Source organism: Nansenia antarctica, assembly GCF_963989245.1.
Source record: "Nansenia antarctica genome assembly, chromosome: 18".
NCBI lineage: Eukaryota > Metazoa > Chordata > Actinopteri > Argentiniformes > Microstomatidae > Nansenia > Nansenia antarctica.
Window position 1 is genome coordinate 4,118,784 of NC_137691.1, and position 20,000 is coordinate 4,138,783.

Sequence of the window (20,000 nt, forward strand, 5' to 3'; positions counted from 1 at the left end):
TGCACAGTTCCACAATAACAAAAATCCCATTAAAAAAAAATATTAAAAAGATTTGGCTATTTAATTTATAACTGATTGTGTAAGACTCAATTATTTTTGGGTGGAATACCGTGTTTCCAAAACATTGACCGAGGTCTGCGCTGGGACAGAGAGTACAGAGAGTACGGAGAGAGAGAGAGAGAGAGAGAGAGAGAGAGAGAGAGAGAGAGAGAGAGAAAGAGGGAGAGAGGGAGAGAGAGAGTACAGAGAGTATGGAGACAGAGAGAGAGAGGGAGAGACAGAGAGACAGAGAGAGAGAGATAGAGATAGAGGGAGAGAGAGAGAGAGAGAGAGAGAGAGAGAGAGAGAGAGAGAGAGAGAGAGAGAGAGAGAGAGAGAGAGAGAGAGAGGGAGAGTACGGAGGGATAGGTAGTAACTCGTACCAGACTGGGTCTCCTGCCTCCTGTCTCAGACTGGCTGATGGCTTTTCCATAAACACGAGGAAATGAGGAAACCTTCCCTCCATCCTCCGCTGGCAGGACTCTCTCTGCTCCAGAATAACACCTTCCTCTGTGAGGTGATACACACCCACACACACACACACACACACAGGCGCGCAAACACACTCACACACACGCACACAGGCGTGTGCACACACACACACACACACAGAATAACACCTTCCTCTGTGAGGTGATACACACACAGGCGCGCGCACACACACACACACGCACACACACACAGAATAACACCTTCCTCTGTGAGGTGCTAGACACACACGGGCGTGCGCGCACACAGGCACAAACACACACTCACACACACACAGAATAACACCTTCCTCTGTGAGGTGATAGACACACACACACAAGGGCACACACACACACACAGGCGCGCACGCACACACGCACGCACACACACAGAATAACACCGTCTGTGAGATGACACACACACACACACACACACACAGAATAACACTTTCCACTGTGAGGTGATACACACACACACATACACACACACACCGGCACACGCACGCACACACACACACACACACGCACACACACAGAATAACACCTTTCACTGTGAGTGATACGATTGGATCACTAAAACAATTCCCGTCGGCCAAATAAATCAACATGCACACATTACTATTCCCTCTTCATGAGTAAGGCTGTTATTCAGAATCAAGAATTTAAATGTTGCAGTAGGCGTCATCTTGAGAGAGATTTTAATCATACAGTAATGTGTGTGTGTGTGTGTGTGTGTGTGTGTGTGTGTGTGTAGTACCAATATGACAGGACTGCTGGTAGTTGCTGGAGGTAGAGCAGAAAGTCCTACACTAAAGCCCAATTTATACTTCTGCGTCGAATTTACGAGCGGCTACGCCGTAGCCTACGCAAGGGCTCTCCCAATTTATACTTCTGCGTTGGTCGGTCTGCGTCGCAGTTGTAGTAACAGTAGGAGACTGGCTATGCAGGGGTTAAGTCATGGCTGTCTGCCTAGTCTGAATTAAAACCTCTCTCTCTTTCTCTCTCCCTCTCTCTCTCCCTCCCTCCCTCTCTCTCCCTCCCTCCCTCTCTCTCCCTCTCTCTCTCTCTCTCTCTCTCTCACTCTGGTCCTGGCAGACATACCACTGTTTGTACTACCATATGCTACACATTCTCTGCTCCATATGTCTCTAATGTACCCCATCTCTCTCTCCCACCTCGCCCCCACCTCCCCCCTGTCACCCCTCCCACACCTAACTCCCCCAACTCCCCCCTGTCACCACTCTCACACCTCCCCCCTGTCACCACTCCCTCACCTAACTCCCCCACCTCCCCCTTGTCACCCCTCCCACACCTAACTACACCCCCCCCACACACATTCCCCCTCTGTCTCCGTACTCCCCCACTCCCCCGCAGCCCATAATCACCCCTACTCTCTCCCACATAGACAGTATGTCTCACATGCTACCCTCTCCCCCACAAAACTGAACTGAAATGTCCCCCCTGAGACATCTACTACCCCCCTGTATTGTTTCCCCAGTGTCAAATAAAAAAGGGGGAAAAAAAGATTCAAGTTTCTAGCACGACGACTGCCAATGGCTCCAGGCCTGAGCATAGATGACTGTTTCCTGCTATGACTGGTGGACAGATGACTCACTTAACTTAGCCAAATGTATTTGTTGTAAGTCGTTTTGGATAAAAGGCGTCTGATACAATGCCAAAAATGAAAATGTAAACAAAACTCACTGCTCCCTCAACTGCCTACATCGGGCCTATCAGCTGCAAATTGTTCCATAACACCCACCGACGATAAGACGGGGAAGGATTTGTAGCGGTGGATTTGGGGGTTCGCATAGCTTAATCCTGACGAGGTGTGGTGTCGACATATCAGAGAGAAAGGAGGATATACTGTGTTTGGTTGTATAGGTATCTGTCTGTATCTGTGTTCAGTTTGGTTTCCAGCTTTAGATTAACGGTAAATCTCTCCAGGTTTTCACTGCTCGCCACATTTACAGGTGATGAGGTCAACCTCACGTCAACACAGGCGGACAGGCAGACAGACGGAAAGACGGAGGCGATAACGATCCGCCTTTGATCTACTATCAGGACACATGGAAGTGCTTGATTCTTTCATTTATTTTTGGGGAGGGAGATTTCAGAGATACTGATCTGACCAGATCGGCTTCTCTCATTCTCTCTGGCTCACCGAAAGGCGACCCTCCCTAATATCGGGGCTTTTATAAAACCGCTGGGCTATGGGATGGCTGGTGTCCATCTCCATATGTTTCCTGTGATGTCTCCTCCCTATAGGGGAGCTTGTTGCTTTAGACGAGATACACACTGGACATCCCTCCAGGGTTCCCATGGGTCCTTGAAATCCTTGAAAGTTTGTGAATTAAAAAAAAAAACAAATCAAGGTCTTGAACGTTTTTGAAAAAAGACATGGGTCATTGAAAGTGCTTGAATTCCCCCCTCTCTCTCTCTCTCTCTCTCTCTCTCTCTCTCTCTCTCTAAAACATTTTTATATATTCAAAAATGTTTTACTTAGCTCGTCAACTATTAAATAAGTCTCTGTATTGCTTAACTTTACACATATTATTTCACAATATATTGTTTTGCTGTTCTGTGGGAGAGAAGGCAAGAGACCAAGCGAGACAAGCCTCTCTTTTTAATTGTTGTCTGTGAGCGGATAGTTCCTATTATATCAATTCTCATCTAGATCTGTCTCAAACTATGCCGTGTGTTGGGTGTTGCTTGAATTTGATGTTTCAGAAGGTGTGGGAACCCTGTCCCTCTCTCTAGGCCTAGAGGGCGCTATTTCACCAGACGCCAAACTGCTCCATTGAGGAATTCTTGCGTCCTCCTCCTCCTCCTCCTCCTCCTCTTCCATAGCCTTCAGATACATTTACCGTAAAACCATCTCTGTTTTAATAGTTCTTCGTTTCCACGGTCAATCTCCGTCAGATTTCTACATTAGTGGCTTCTGTGGTTTCACTGGGAAACATGCTTCCACTGCTTTGATCAGAATGAGAGAATGATCAGGGGCATGTGGCATGTTAACCAATAACATCTGTGTGTGCGTGTGTGTGTGTGTGTGTGTGTTAATGTGTGTGTGTGTGTGTGTGTGTGTGTGTGTGTGTGTGTGTTAATGTGTGTGTAGGTGTGTGTGTGTGTGTGTGTGTGTGTTAATGTGTGTGTGTGTGTGTGTGTGTGTGTGATTCACTGGGCCACACGTCCTGATGATGTGTGAGATGTTTGAGCTTGTTTTCTCAACCATGCACTCTCTGTACATTCTATACTTCTGTACATTCTATACTTCTGTACATTCTATACTTCTGTACATTCTATACTTCTGTACATTCTATACTTCTGTACATTATATACTTCTGTACATTATATACTTCTGTACATTCTACCACACGTTCCAAATGCAGGCTGCATGTGGTAGAAGGGAGACCAGTGACTCTGCTGCATATAGAAGAGAGACTAGTGACTCTGCTGCATTTAGAAGAGAGACTAGTGACTCTGCTGCATATAGAAGAGAGACTACTGACTCTGCTGCGTATAGAAGAGAGACTGGTGACTCTGCTGCATATAGAAGAGAGACTACTGACTCTGCTGCGTATAGAAGAGAGACTGGTGACTCTGCTGCATATAGAAGAGAGACTAGTGACTCTGCTGCATATAGAAGAGAGACTAGTGACTCTGCTGCATATAGAAGAGAGACTAGTGACTCTGCTGCATATAGAAGAGAGACCAGTGACTCTGCTGCATATAGAAGAGAGACTGACTGCTGCGTTCAGTAGAAGAGAGACTATTGACTCTGCGGCATATAGAAGAGAGACTACTGACTCTGCAGTGGCCGCCTGAGTGAGTCTGTGGAACAGGGGGAAGAACGGGGGAGCAGTAGAAGCGGGCCGAAAGAGAAGGGGGAAGAATAAGGAGAAGGGGGGAGAAGAAGGAACAGGAGAAGGGCGGAACAGGAGAAGGTTGGAGAAATGGTAAATGGACTGCATTTATATTATTGGAAAGCGCTTTACAATGGCTTCTCATTCACCAATTCACACACCAACGGCAGCAAGCTACCATGCATGGTGCCGGCCCTCTCATTGGGAGCAATTCGGGGTTCAGTGTCTTGCCCGAGTACACCTCGACACCTCGGAGGCCAGCCAGGGATCGAACCGCGGACCTTGCGATCACTAGACGCGGGCTCTACCTCCTCAGCCACAGCCGAGCCTCTTCTCAAGAAACCAGCTCTTGATCCGTCTGCTGTCCACAACTACATCCCTTCCCACCCTTGAACACGCTGTATCTAACCAACTGTCTCACTATCTCCTTCAGAACAAGGCTGGGCACTCTACTGAGACTGCTCTCCTTGCTGTCACCGCAGGCCCTCCACTCTGCTCAAGCTTCCTCTCCCTCCTCTGTTCTCATTCTCCTGGACCTGTCTGCTGCCTTCGACACAGTAAACCACCCGATCCTTCTCTCCACCGTCTCAAAACAAGGATCCTTACTGTCCTCGGGCCCTTACTGTTCTCCCTCTATACCAAATGTCTTGGCTCGGTAATTTCCGATGTGTGGTTTCTCCTATATGTGTTTCCGATATGTGCTTTCTCCTACCACAGCTTCCCCTCTTTCTGACTCACAGGTGGCAAAACGTGTCTCTACATGTCTTGCAGACATTCCTGCTTGGATGTCATCCAACCGCCTCATGCTCAACCTTAACAAAAATTAGCTACTCTCCCTGGAAAAACCTGCCCTCTCCATCCACTTCTCCAAGACCTCCTCCCTGACAGCCAAGAAACTTGGTGTGATCCTCGACAACCACTTATCCTGTGCGGCGAATATCGCAGCGACGGCACGCTCCTGCACGATTCTTCCTCTAGTCTACAACATAACAGAAGGATACGTCCCATTCCTCACCAGAGAGGCAGCTCGACTCTTGGTCCAGACACCGGTAATCTCCTGCCTAGACTACTGCAACGCACTCTTGGCCGGGCTCCCCGCCTCCTCCATCAGACTCCATCCTGCAGCTCATCCAGAACGCTGCCGCCCATCTGGTATTCAACCTCCCCGAATTCTCCCATGTTTACCCCTCTCCTTCACACCCTTCGCTGGCTCCCAGTAGCACCTCGCATCAGATTCAAGACCCTGGTGCTCTCCTACCGGACAGCAAAGGGAACTGCCCCCTTCCTACGTGCAAGCAATGGTCAGCCTCCAAACACCTGCCCGTTCACTCCGCTCCTCCACCTCTGCTGGCCGACTGGCACCGCCGCCTCTACAGGGATGCAGCTTTTCACCGTACTGGCGCCCCGCTGGTGGAACGAGGTTCCCACTACTGTCAGTCATCTTCTGCCGTAGACTCAAGACCTCCATCTCTTCAGGCTACACCTTAACTGTCCCTCCTGAAACCTCTCCGTCCCCTCTACCCTCCTGTAGAAAAAAACCTTCCTTCCTCTAGCATTTTTGACTACCAATGACCTCTGGTCCAAGCATACATTTTCTTGCAATGACACATGGATAGATGTCTGCTAAATGTCTAAAATGTATGTAAATGTAGAAGGAGAAGGGTGGGGGGGGGGCAGGAGAAGGGGGGGAGAAGAGGGGACCAGGAGACATTCCCAGCATAGTAACATGCAGAGTCTCATTGCTTTCAGATGAGCATAGAGGAAGTGTATTCATGAAGGCATGAATGCAATTTTAGGAACTCTCATTTTGGGACTTTTAAATGAATGATACCCACATTTTTGTTTTTTACCAATAATAAGATGTTCCTTGCCAAATAATAAAGAGGCTCTTTTTGTATGTATGTCTGACTGTTATTTTTTAATACGACTGATGGCTATTTAAATATTCTAGTTCTAACTCTTTCTTTTGTCTAGCTGCTTAGCAACATACTTTATTATATTAAATTGTTCTCTTTGTCTTGTGAGCTTATTTGTACTGTAGTACAATTGATTGTACCTGATCATTCCACATGTCGGTATTGCTCACAGTCGGTATGTCGATTGTCAGTTATAGTCTCGTAGTCTATGTTATGTTTTACTATAGACACTTAGCTTGACTGAGTGCCTTTTTATCTTTTGTAGATTGTACATTTATTATGTCTGTATGTCTGTATGTCCAGGACCCCAGGAAGACTAGAGATACATCTGTGTGCTTTTAATGGGGATCCTTAAATAAAATAAAATACTGTATATAACCATTGACTCTTGAAGAATACTGTATAACCTATTACGTAATACCGCTGAGCTTAGTTCAACTTGTCTTACGTCATCAGAATCCAAAGCTGGCTTTACTCCATTGTTTGTAAACAGTGTGATTGTAACGATGTATAGCTTCAAAACATGATTAGCTATAAACAGAACTCTGCATCAGTTTGCATCTCATGGAGGGCCAGTCCTTGCATCTATCAATCATACTATATTATTGAGAGAGGTAACATTTAAAAACATTTTTTAACCTCAGCTGTTTACCCAAAAGAGTGGCAGGGAGAAGCGCTTTGTCGTTGTTGTTTGAATCCCAGATTTCCCCTTTAACAGGGCTGTGTGACGGAGCAGGCCCCCTGGGACTGATATAACCATGAGGTACGCTGATAAGATGCAGGGAATTTTTCCTGGATACACGGTGTACAGCTTTTTTGCCCTTGTTTGCTTGCTATGCGCCGGTGGTCCTCGGGCCTCTCCTCGGGGGCCCCCGGCCGCCTCGCGTGCTTGGTCTGTTCCGCCGCTGGGGCACCTGGTTCGGCTAGCCTGGTGCGGGGCTATTATGGTCTGTGCTTGGTTGGCTGGGCCAGGTGTGCTGGTGGTGGGGCGGGCCGGGTGTGTGGGGCGGCTGGGGTCCCCCGGGGGGGGGGGGGGGTTTGGAGGCCGCTGCTGTGCGCTGGTAGGCAAACTGGTAGTAGTCGCTCTCTGAGTAGAGGGCTGCAAGGGAATTTTCCTGGATGCATAGTGTACAGGTTTTTTACCTTTGCCTGCTTGTGGCTCTGTCATCATGTGAAGCGCATTGAATCACATTGCGCTATACAAATAAAACTTGATTTGATTTGATTTGATGATGACACCATAGTGTTTACATATTCTGGTAATGTGTGTGTGTCTGTGTCTCTCTGTGTGTGTGTGTGTGTGTGTGTGTGTCTGTGTGTGTGTCTGTGTCTGTGTCTGTGTGTGTCTGTGTCTCTGTGTGTGTCTCTGTGTCTGTGTCTCTGTTTGTGTGTGTCTGTGTCTGTGTGTGTCTGTGTTTGTGTGTGTGTGTGTCTGTGTCTGTGTCTGTGTTTGTGTCTCTGTGTGTGTCTCTGTGTCTGTATCTATGTCTGTGTCTGTGTTTGTGTGTGCGTGTGTGTGTGTGTGTGTGTGTGTGATCAGGGGACATCTGCTTTCCATTGGGAGGTCCATCCTGCGTCCTCTGGCTCTGTTTCTCAGGTTACCCAGAGGAGCCCTCTGACCAGGGGCCTCAAAGGAGAAACCTATTTCTTTACCTTGAGTTTTGTGCCTGTGTGTGTGTGTGTGTGTGTGTGTGTGTGTGTGTGTGTGTGTCTGGTGTCCGTGTGTCTGTGCATGTGCGTGCGTGTGTGTGTGTACCTACTTATTTAACTACTTATTTACCTACTTATTTAACTACTCATTTAACTACTTATTTACCTACTTATTTAACTAATTTACCTACTTATTTACCTACTTATTTAACTACTTATTCAACTACTTACCTAAGTATGTTTACTCAGCATAGTCTTGTGCCATACTGTACCTATCACTATCACTGTCATGTTTTTACATCAGGTTTTATCACTATCACTATTTGCACTTCTGGCTAGATGCTGGACTGCATTTCGTTGTCTGGTACTTGTACTCTCTGCAATGACAATAAAGTTGAATCTAATCTAATCTGAATTGTCTTTATGGAGAGGTTGACAGGCTCAGATTGATTGAGTGTCATTGAGGTTTACTGTATTTACTTATTTCAAGTATGTTTACTGAGTATAGTCTTACTCCATACTGTACCTATCATTATATCACTGTCATGTTTTTATATCAGGTGTTTATATCACTATTTGTTCTTCTGGTTAGACGCTAAACTGCATTTCATTGTCTGGTACTTGTACTCTGTGCAATGACAATAAAGTTGAATCTAATTCAATCTAATTGTAATCTAATTGTAATCTAATCTAAACTAATCCAATCTAATCTAATCTAATCTAATCTAATCTGAATTGTCTCTATGGACAGGTTGGCAGGCATTGAGTGTCATTGAGGTTTACTGTATTTGCATGTTGATAGAGATGGTTCTGGACTCTCTACTCTGTATTCCCTCCACCTCTCAGAGACAGTGCAACCGCACCAGAGAGACAGATGAGAGACAGACGGGGCTGAATACTGATCATCTGTCTCAGCCCAGAGCGCTGCTCCCCGCTGGGATGTGTCACTCTGACACAGGGTAGGGGAGCCATGTTGGATGACTTAACATCATCCAGGACATAGTGGGAGAGTGGAACATAGTTGTGTCTGTGTGTGTGTGTGTGTGTGTGTGTGTGTGTGTGTGTGTGTGTGTGTGTGTGTGTGTGGAGACATCAGGGTAGGGGAACCATGTTGGATGATTTAAAATCATTCAGGACATAGTGAGAGAGTGAAACATAGTTGTGTGTGTATGTGTGTGTGTGTGTTTGTGTGTGTGTGTGTGTGTGTGTGTCTGTGTGTCTGTCTGTCTGTGTGTCTGTGTCTATGTCTGTGTGTCTGTGTCTCTCTGTGTGTGTGTCGGTGTCTCTCTCTGGGTGTCTGTGTGTCTGTGTGTCTGTGTGTCTGTGTCTGTGTCTGTGTCTCTGTGTTTGTGTGTGTGTGTGTCTGTGTGTGTGTGTGTGTGTGTGTGTGTGTGTGTGGAGACATCAGGGTAGGGGGAGCCATGTTGAATGATTTAACAAGGACATAGTGGGAAAGTGAAACATAGCTGTGTGTGTGTGTGTGTGTGTGTGTGTGTGTGTGTGTGTGTGTAGCTGTTGAACAATCTGGTGGGTACAGGAAAAACCTAACGGCCGCCAACTGCCTCGTGAAGCGGTAATTTAAGACATGGGCCTATATTTAACGTCGTAAAAAAAAAAAGCCTTAGCAACGGACATTGGAGGTAGCAGTTAGGGTGTGTGTAATGAAATATTAGTTTTCAAAGACATATTTTTCAGTGCATATGATGACACTTTACTTGCTTATTATCATGAACATGTCAGCGTTTATCGTTACCTCAGTATTTTCCGTTATTTCGGTAAACACCACCACCTGAGCGCAGGTGAGAAAGCGCTACACTGCAGTGATGTTTTCACCTGTTTACCGTCGACACAAACTGCCACAATTATCCATGTGGGGAGGGGTGTTGAGGAGCGTGACATGGGGTGTTGTTTGGTTGTGTGTGTGTGTGTCTGTGTGTCTGTGTGTGTCTGTTTGGCTGTATATATGACATGGGAGGCTGCCAGTGGATTCCTTCCCATTTTGATACTCTGACCTGTTGGTTAAATCAAACATGTTGTCCAACTTTTGCAGATTTGCCGAAACACTTGAAGAAGGATTCTTCTTCAGTTATTCTTCGGCGTGTCTGGCAGCAGGTTTTCTATCAGGGCCACATGGCTCTCCGGGGAACGACAAACCATCTGGACCAAACCATATAACCAAGGACACTGCCTCCATCCACAATGGTGATCTCACTTAAGATAAAAAAAAACAACCGTTCCAAAACGTCATGAGACAAAGATTGTCTGTTCGGACTGTTCGGTCTGTTCCCCGGTTGTTCCAGGGACGAACGTATTCCTGGACGCTCTGCTTGGAAGGGAAGGCAGGAGGGATGTGTAATGGGTAGCTGTGGTCTGTCTGAATGAGGTTTTTATTACAGGCTGAGAATTATTTCACTCTGGAACTGGACTCGTGTCAGGATTAGGTAGGTGATGGAATAATAGAGTGTCGGGAGGGAGATTGGGTCGGACATTCTTGGAGCGGAATTCACAGCCTCAGCCGAAGTGTTCCAGAATCCCTGATCTCTTGACCCCTGCTGAAGGCTTCTCAGCCCTGTTCGAGGGGAGGTGGGGCATGCTTAGGCCAGTGGTTCAAGAGGGGGTGGGAGGGGGTTAAGCTTAGGCCAGGGGTTCAAGAGGAGGTGGGGGCACGGGCAAGCTTAGGCCCGTGGTTCTGCCTCCAGCAGCCTCCGCTGGCTAAGTTCCTGTTCCTTTGAAGTGCTAATCGGCAGAGAATCGATTTTCTCTCACTCAAATTAAAACCAACTAACACGGAAACACGCACACACGCGCGGGCGTGCACACACACACACACACACACACACACACACACACACACACACGCACGCGCGCACACACACACACACACACACACATTGCAGCTTTCATCTCAGGCCTCAGACATAAAGACAAAGCAAACAGCCTCTGATCTTAACCGACAGAAGAGGGGTTCTGCCTGTCTGCTCGGCCCCTCGGGGGCTTTGGTGTCTGGTCTGAGTTACAGCAGCAGGGGGAGTGGAGGTGGTTAACTCTAATCACCTGAACCTTGACCCCGCCAGGGTTTACGCCGCGGGACGCTGATCACCCGGCTGAGAGCAGCAGGGACTCCTCCTGGCCGATGCCAAACGGGCTGTTTCTTTGTTTCCAGTCTCCCTCGTCGACTGTAGGAGTTGGAAAATGGAAAATGTGTCATAGAAAAGGACTTCTATGAGAGCATTATCAGATGGTTCAAATTGAGGCAATTATTTATTTGTTGTTCTGTCACAGATGAGGAATGCGACTCCCCTGGTGGAACCCCGGCCCGGTGGGACTGGGTTAGCCTTTTACGTACATTTTGGTGTTTGGCATTTAGCAGACTCTCTTATCCCAAAGAGACTTACAACAAATAGATTTGACTAAGTAAGGGAATCATCTATCCACTAGTCGTAGCAAGGAAAAGGCCGAATCTATGCACAGGCCCACAGGGGCCATTGACAGTCGTCGTGCTAGAAGAAGGAAGATTATTTTTGTTGTTGTTGTTGTTACTGTAACACTAGAACAGCCATGAGGGGTAATTTGACCCCTGTGAGTAAAGAAAAATGTTATATCTTTGCACTCGATCAAATTTCAGGACCCTCCTTTCATGACCTTTCCTAGATATGTGCGTTCTACCACCCAGTATCCTTACATTTTCAAAATCACATCAGGATAAGCTAATATGAAGCTATTTTGCTAGTTTTTCTGTGTCGGAAGCAGGGTAATTTTACAAGCGGCCAACTAGTGGCCGTTGTGTGTAAATAGCAGATTCCCATTGTAAAGAGGGCGACGCGGCTCTTTTAGTAGGTAAAAAAGGCACGGCTGTTCTAGTGTTTAGACCCCCTGCTCCACCCATCCCATCCCATCCCAGTCCTAAATCAGCGTAGTCCTCAGAGGGTGCGAGTCCCACATGCCAGCGCAGATAGAGACTCCCAGAGAGACACAGAGGAATGTAAAGTGTTTCCTCATGCTCTCACAGAGAGAGAGACAGATCACAGCCCCACCAGCCTCACAATGTTGCTTTGTTTACCTCCTCTACTCCTTAAAGATTCAAGATTCAAGATGTTTATTTGGCACTAACTCGGGGTTATGTATTACAGTACAGTCGTGTGAGATACTTTTGCTCGGGGGGGGGGGTGGGGGTTGGCTAGGATGCATGCAAACATTTAATAAATAACCTACACGTATAGAATATAATAACAAAATACAAAAATGAATCCCCCCTTGTACTGTCCCTCCAGTGCCCCCCTTGTACTGTCTCTCGAGTGTCTATATAAAGAAAAGAAAAAAAGAAAGAAAAATCTCTTTCTTCCATCACGGAGACTGCCAATGGCCCCTGGCCTGAGCCAGCTTACTCTTCCTGCTACAACTGGTGAATTGATGATTCACTTACTTAGTCAAATGTATCGCTTGTATAAGTCGCTTTGGAATATGCCAAATACCCAAAATGTGAAATGTAAATGTAAACATAAGAGGCAACGGTCTATAGTCCCTCGTAGACTAGGTTGTCCTGTCCTTCCTATGTCAGTTACGGTAAACAATCCCCAAACTAGATAATGAATACCTCAGAACCCTCTTTCCTGATCGTGAAACCCCATCACCCCCCTACAGTCTCAGGGTAGGCATCAGGCCCTGCACACCCCCCCTCCTCAGCGCTTCTATAAAACCTGTTTATAGTCAGACATTAGGCCCTCAGCCAAACCTATAACTACCTCAGCGGGGGGGGGGGGGGGGGCACTGTTTATATATCACCCTTCAGATACAGTACAGTCTAAACTCTGCCTTATAGATTTCGCACCCAGTTAGCGACACATCCGGGAGGCCCCCAGTCTAAACCAGTCTGCGGTTGGTTTCATCACCTGTGGCCTCTCTGAAGGGCAGTGGCTGGTAGAGGCAGCACTATTTACAGTTACTGCCTATGCGTTCTATATATGTTAGTATGTATGTCTGTGCACATACATAGCTAGAGATTATAGTGAATGTGTACTGTACGTTCATACATGTATGTACGTATATGTCTATTCATAGGTGGCCACAAATGATGGCGTGCGATGCCAAATGAAGATGCTGGCAGACCGCAGGAGAATGGGTGTGTAAGTCAGATGTGTAGATCTATCTAATGTGGTAAAGATGTTGGTAACATTCTCTCTGTCTCCCTCTCTCCCTCTCCCCCCCCCTCTCTCTCTTTTTCCTCTGTTGTACATGCTGTTCCATAGAGTAGGTTCGTCACTCCCTTCTTTGTTCCATTTGGACTTGAGAGGAAATCAAAAATCTGGGTCTGATTCTGTCCTTGGCCCCCTGATCTCCCTGTATAATATACATATTATGTCTGGTTCCTCTGGACTGATTATCTGGAGAAGGTTGGTCTTCCTCATCTGCACACAGTAAAGCTAGCGGAGGGATACAGAGAGAGAGAGAGAGAGAGAGAGAGAGAGAGAGAGAGAGAGAGAGAGAGACAGAGAGACAGAGAGAGAGAGACAGAGAGAGAGAGACACAGAGAGAGAGAGAAAGAGAGAGAGAGAGAGAGACAGAGAGAGAAAGAGAGAGAGAGAGACACAGAGAGAGAGAGAGACAGAGAGAGAGAGAGAGACAGAGAGACAGAGAGACAGAGAGACAGAGAGACAGAGAGAGAGAGAGAGAGTGTGTTACCCACATAGAGTAAGAGGGTAAGGACATACCGTGGGGAGGGAGAGGGGGATGAGAAGAGGGAGGGGAAACAAGAGAAAGCAATAGAGTAAAAACAGAGACGGAGACCTCAGTAAAAAACCTTGAACCAACTAATGCTGAGGGCCATAACAAATGCAGATGTCATTTACAGTTTTATTTTACGACCGCTAAGTCACATTGTCAAAACTCTTCATACAGTCTGCATTACTAACATGCATCATGGCCAAAAATGTCTCAAAAGAAGCTCGTTCAACTGGCATCAATGTCATTCATAACACTCTGACCTACAAACCACTAACGACATCACATCGTTTGAATGATTTTCACAAGAATGAATATTTCATTCTAAAATGTTTTTGATTTATAGTAATTGTAGACAGAATAGTGGACTGTACAACTGTAAAGTATTAGGCAACAAGAAACGCTGCAATTGGCTTCTATCCTTTAGAAATTCCAGGGCTACAATACAATAGCAATCACCCCCCCCAAAAAAATCTCACTCCTGAGGGTTCTGGTCCACCCTCTGGTCTGCATCTGGTCACATCTGATGTCTTCCCTGGCCATGCATCTAGTCTATTTCATTTCATTGCCTTTACATTTCAATATGATTACTGCAGAAAATTCGCCAAATCATTCTGTTTTGAATGTGTTCTTCACAGTTTTTGAACACAGTGAGTTACGTAACGTTGGTTGGTTTAGTTTACAGGGTTAGTTAACATGGTTAGTTAACAGGGTTAGTTTACAGGGTTAGTTTACAGGGTTAGTTTACAGGGTTAGTTTAGAGGCTTAGCTTTAGAGAGTTAGTTTTAGGGCTACAGTGGAAGTTGCTTCCTAAACTCAAATGCAGTTGTAGGTTTGTCATTCTAGCCAGCCAGACATCAGAGTTGTACACCTGAACACAATATTGGTTAAACATCTAAACGTTGTGCTTAGGTTAGACGGACAGGAAAGCTGAACACACACAGGTATGCAGTGTTAGTTTAACCCCCAGGGTCAGCAGTGGGGGGGGGGGGGGGGCTTAACGCTGTGTGTGTGCGCGTGTGTGTGCGTGTGTGTGTGTGTGTGTGTGCGTGTGTGTGTGTGTGTGTGTGTGCGTGTGTGTATGTGTGTGCGTGCGTGCGTGCGTGTGTGTGTGTGTGAGGGGAGCTCAGGGCTTAACACTGTGTGTGTGTGTGTGTGTGTGTGTGTTAACACTGAGGGGGAACAGAGGGGTTTCAACTCTGGGAGGAAAATAGGGTCGGGGGGGTGGGGTGGGGGGGGGCCTGAGCTGAGGGGGTTCAACGTGCTCCACAGATGGGAGCAATCCTGCGCAGCCACCCCAATCCACAACACTCACTCTTGGGGGAGGGCGGGCTGGGAGGGTGGGGGGGGGGGGTGAGAGAGGCTCCAGGATGGGTTTGGGGGGGGGTGGGGGGGTGGAGGGAGAGAGAGAGAGAGAGAGAGAGAGAGAGAGAGAGAGAGAGAGAGAGAGAGACAGCAGGATGGGGTCTAGGGGAGGGTGGGGGGGGGGCATGGCTGAGTCTTAATGGAACGGAGTGAAGAAGGAGGGGGGGATGGAAAGAAAAAGGCAGGGAGGGGGATGGAGAGGAGGGAGGAAGGCAGGCAGGCAGGCAGGGGGGGGGGCAGAGGGGTGGAGAGGGGGATGGAGAAGAGGAAGGCAAGCAGGGAGAGAAAGGTTTTTCACAAAGTCTCTGGCATAGTCCATCTCAGTCCGACACAGCCTCTTACAGAGAGGGGAAGAGGAGGGACTGTCGCTCACTAGGTAGGTAGGTGTGGCGTGCGTGTGTGTGTGTGCGTGTGTGTGTGTGTGTGTGTGTGTTAGGGTGTGTGTGTTAGGGTGTGTATGTGTAGAGGAGGGACTGTCGCTCACTAGGTAGGTAGGTGTGTGTGTGCGTGTGTGTGTGTGTGTGTGTTAGGGTGTGTGCGTGTGTGTTAGGGTGTGTATGTGTAGAGGAGGGACTGTCGCTCACTAGGTAGGTAGGTGTGTGTGTGTGTGTGTGTATGTACATGTTAGGGTGTGTGTTAGAGTGTGTATGTGTTAGGGTGTGTGTGTGTGTGTGTGTGTGTGTGTGTGTGTGTATGTGTTAGGGTGTGTGTGTGTGTGTGTGTGTGTGTGTGTGTATGTGTTAAGGTGTGTGTGTTAGAGTGTGTGTGTGTGTGTGTGTGTGTGTGTGTGTGTGTGTGTGTGTGTGTGTGTGTGTGTGTGTGTGTGTCTGTTAGGGTGAGTGTCGTGTGATATATCAAACAGCAACCCAAATCTTGGGGTAAAGGAAATGGTTAAAAAAAAAAACAGTAAAAACAGAAGATAGGCTCTCGTGTTCGTTTACTTTACTGGACATTTCTGCGTGTGCATCAAAGGAGACTTGTTCAACATTTCCTCATGCAGTTTGGCAGCTGTGTGGATATGCATACAAAGCCCACATTCATGGATTTATTTTTCTTTTCGTTTCCCCCCCCCCCTTCTCTCTCTCTCTCTCTCTGGAGTCCCTATGGATCCTGTGTGGTTAAAGTTTTCCTCTCTGCTCTAATATACACACAGACCTATTGTCTAATGCGACGCCTATACAGATCATCCATCCAGCTGCACCTTTTTGGCTGCGTACATAACCATGTTTCGGTGGCTTTGCAGATTTTTTTTTTTTTTTTTTTTTTTTTTTGGGGTGGGGAAAGGAAAGTTTGTTCAGGGTTTCTTCTAAAAGGGGCAACTGAACCTATGGTGTTTGATACTGTTTCTCTGGTCAATTTTCTGCCCATTTTGTGGTGTTTGATACTTGGTTAACACTAGAACAGCCGTGCTTTTTTTTTACCTACTACTAAGAGGAACTGCCTCAGGGGTCAAATGACCATAGTCTTTACAATGGAAAGCTGCTATTTACACACAACGGCCACTAGTTGGCCGCCTTGTAAATTAGCCTGCCTCCTACACAGAAGAACTGCAAAAATAGCTTTATCCTAGCTTATCCTGATGTGATTTTGAAAATGTAAAGATACTGGGTGGTAGAACGGCACATATCTAGGAAAAGTCATGAAAGGAGGGTCCTGAAATTTGATCGAGTGTAAAGATATTAAAAAAAAATAATACTCACAGGGTCACCGTGACCCCACCATGGCTGTTAATAGTGCAAAGATCAGAGCTTTAGAAAAAGTCCTCGAAATGTACTTGTACTCGAAATTCATACCTGTACAGACTTGAAACCATTCTGTATTCAGCACAGAGTGATGTCTGCTCTAACCAACACGTTTCTATCGGAACATTTTGTACCTCTTGAACGAGCCCCTGACCTAAACTAACGTTATACCCAGAGGAATGTGTGTTTGGATGCTAATTTGCATCTGTCTCCTCTCTTTTGTGTTTCTACTTCAGCTATTCCTCTCCTACAGTGCCGTCCGTGTGTGTGACCTACGTGCGTGTGTGTGACCCTACGTCTGTGTGTGACCCTGCGTGTGTGTGTGACCCCTGCATCTGTGTGTGACCTACCTGCGTCTGTGTGTGACCCCTGCGTCTGTGTGTGACCTACCTGCGTGTGTGTGACCCCTGCGTGTGTGTGTGACCTACCTGCGTGTGTGTGTGACCTACCTGCGTGTGTGAGCGACCTACCTGCGTGTGTGAGCGACCATGCGTGTGGCATGTGTGTTCCTCCTGGCCGCCCTCCTGCCCTCCTCGTCCGTCGGCCAGAGACGGGACCCCTTCGCCTGGCTGTCCTCCCTGCGTAGCCGCGGTTACGCCGAGGGCTCCCTCCAGGCCGACAAGAGGGGGGGCGAGTGCCCCGAGGTGTGCGACTGCCCCCCCTCCTTCCCCATCGCCATGTACTGCGACGGCCGGGGCCTGACGGAGATGCCCATGGTTCCCTCGCGCATGAAGTACGTCTACCTGCAGCACAACGCCATCACCGCCCTGCCCGACGCGGCCCTGGCCAACGCCACCAGCCTGGTCTGGGTCATGATGCACCACAACCAGCTGTCGTCCGAGAAGGTCGGCAAGAAGGTACGGAGCTGCAGAACAGAATAGAACGCCTTATTCAAACGCGACTTACAATCGATACATTTGACTAAGCAAGTGAATCATCAGTTCACCAGTCGTAGCAGGAGAGTAATCTGGCTCAGGCCAGGCGCCACTGGCAGTCGTCGTGATAAAAGAAAATGTTTGTTTTTTTGCGGGGGGGGGGGGGGGGGGGGGGGTTTGACACTGGAGAGACAGTACACAGGGGGCAATAGAAGTCTTAGGAGGCATAGTATAGGGAAAAGCAGTGTCTGAGGAGACGCAGTGCTGGGGGGTAGTGGATGTGTCAGGATGTCCCAGGAGAACACACCTGGGTCCGGTCAGGCAGAGGGGGAGGCAGAGGGGGAGGCAGAGCAGCGTGTTGCTGCCGCAGAGCAAGCAGACAATTATGTGACACGGTCTGGTGAAAAGTTCCGTATGTCGGCAATTCTTGCAAAGAATTCTCGCAAATGACAACAAAAATAAATAATGATTTCTGGTTGTTTTGTTGCATATCACGAATGTTGAAGTGTTGAACACTTGATATAACAAACAACAGCTTTAGGATCTCTAAATACTTAGAATTAGTGAATTGGATTCACTGTATCGTCTGCCGTAGGCTACTGGGTAAGTGATACTTGGCTTGTAAACAAACTTACGTTTTAGGACGTGTTCCAAAACAAGGACTGTGCGATCATCTAATTATGTGTAGTTTTTTTTTAGCATGTTGATGTTCTATCAGCATGTTCCTTTTTAGCTACTAGCTCCTAGCATCTGTTTTTCTGTGTGTTTTGATTCAGAGCAAGTTTGTCCGGTATTTGGTTTGAGGTGGACCAACATTCAAATAATCTTCTTCAACTATTTTCAGATTTCAATGTATGACACATCATTTGAAAGCTTACAACCTGCACTTTCATATCAAACAGAAAACAGAAAAATAACCTTGCCCTACTTGAGGACTTTTTCACCAGACCCTGTCACATTTATCAGTATTGTATGTGCATAACTCTGGCTCCGTGGACTGACCAAGGGTGGTTCCAACATTAGTTGTGGGTTCGATTCCTGCATCGCCAATATGCAGTACTCTATCTGGCGACTGCTGTTAAGTTGCGTTGTATCCAAGTGTGTGATCATGCTGTCGCATTCACTCTTGCAGGAGCGACATGTGTGTTTAATCCAAAGAGCCAATGCTGAATGCTGAACCATGTTGTTTTTATTATACCCCTGGGGGGTATTCCATCAACGTCACTAAAGGAAAATCCAGGCTTAATTTGTTATAAGTCTCACGAGACCAGGGGGGTTCGATCAACGTCGTTAAAGGACAATCCAGATTTATTTTGATAAGTCTCGTGAGATATAAAAAATAAGCCTGGATTTTCCTTTAGTGACATTGATGGAATACCCCCCAGGTCTATCATGTCACTATCATGTTTTATATCACTATTTGCTAAACTGCATTTTGTTGTCTGGCACTTGTATTGTGCCCGGGGCAGCTGTGGTGCAGGAGGTAGAGCTGGCATCTAATGATCGCATGGTCGGCAGATCGACAGTTCGTACCCCGGCTGGCCACATGTCGTAGTGTCCTTGGGCAAGACACTGAACCCCAAATTGCTCCCAATGAGCGGGCCGGCGCCTTGCATGGTAGCTTGCCACAATTGGTGTGTGAATGTGTGTGTGAATGGGTGAATGAGAGGCCGTTGTAAAGTGCTTTGGAATAAGGCGCTGTATAAGTCAGTCCATTTACCACTTACTGTGCAATGACAATATAAAGTTTAATCTAATCTAATGTAATGTAATGTAATCTAACCTAACCTAACCTAACCTAATGTAATGTAATCTAATCTAATCTAACCTAACCTAGTCTAATCTAATCTAATCTAATGTAATGTAGTGTAATCTAATGTAATCTATCCTAACCTAATGTAATCTAATCTAAGCTAACCTAATGTAATCTAATCGAATCTAATCTAACCTAATGTAATGTAATGTAATGTAATCTAGTCTAATCTAACCTAACCTAACTTAATCTAATCTAACCTAACCTAATGTAATCTGATCTAATCCCAATCTAACCTAACCTAACCTAACCTAACCTAACGTAATGTAATGTAATGTAATCTAATGTAATCTAATGTAATCTAACCTAACCTAATCTAATCTAATGTAATCATGGTTCAGTAATAATGTAATCTAACCTAATCGAATCTAATCTAATGTTTTCATGGTTTTCAGGCGTTCGCTCAGCTGCAGGGTTTGGAGCGTCTCTACCTGCAGCACAACAACCTGACCCGCATCCCCCCGAACCTGCCCCGCTCCCTCAGAGACCTGCGCATCAACCACAACAGGATCAGCAAGGTACACACACACACACACACACACACACACA

At 46.8% G+C, this 20,000-nt stretch overlaps 1 protein-coding gene across 1 annotated transcript in view; it reads left to right on the top strand.

The window, feature by feature from the left end:
• Window positions 1-17,251: 17,251 nt before the first annotated feature.
• Window positions 17,252-20,000, top strand: part of fmoda (fibromodulin a) — a gene marked incomplete at both ends in the record, with an annotated part of 5,187 nt that continues 2,438 nt past the window's right edge. The window contains 2 exons of the mRNA XM_080548509.1: window positions 17,252-17,620; window positions 19,847-19,969. Of these exons, the coding sequence (XP_080404635.1) occupies window positions 17,252-17,620; window positions 19,847-19,969 (492 nt within the window). The remainder of the gene's footprint in view (window positions 17,621-19,846; window positions 19,970-20,000) is intronic.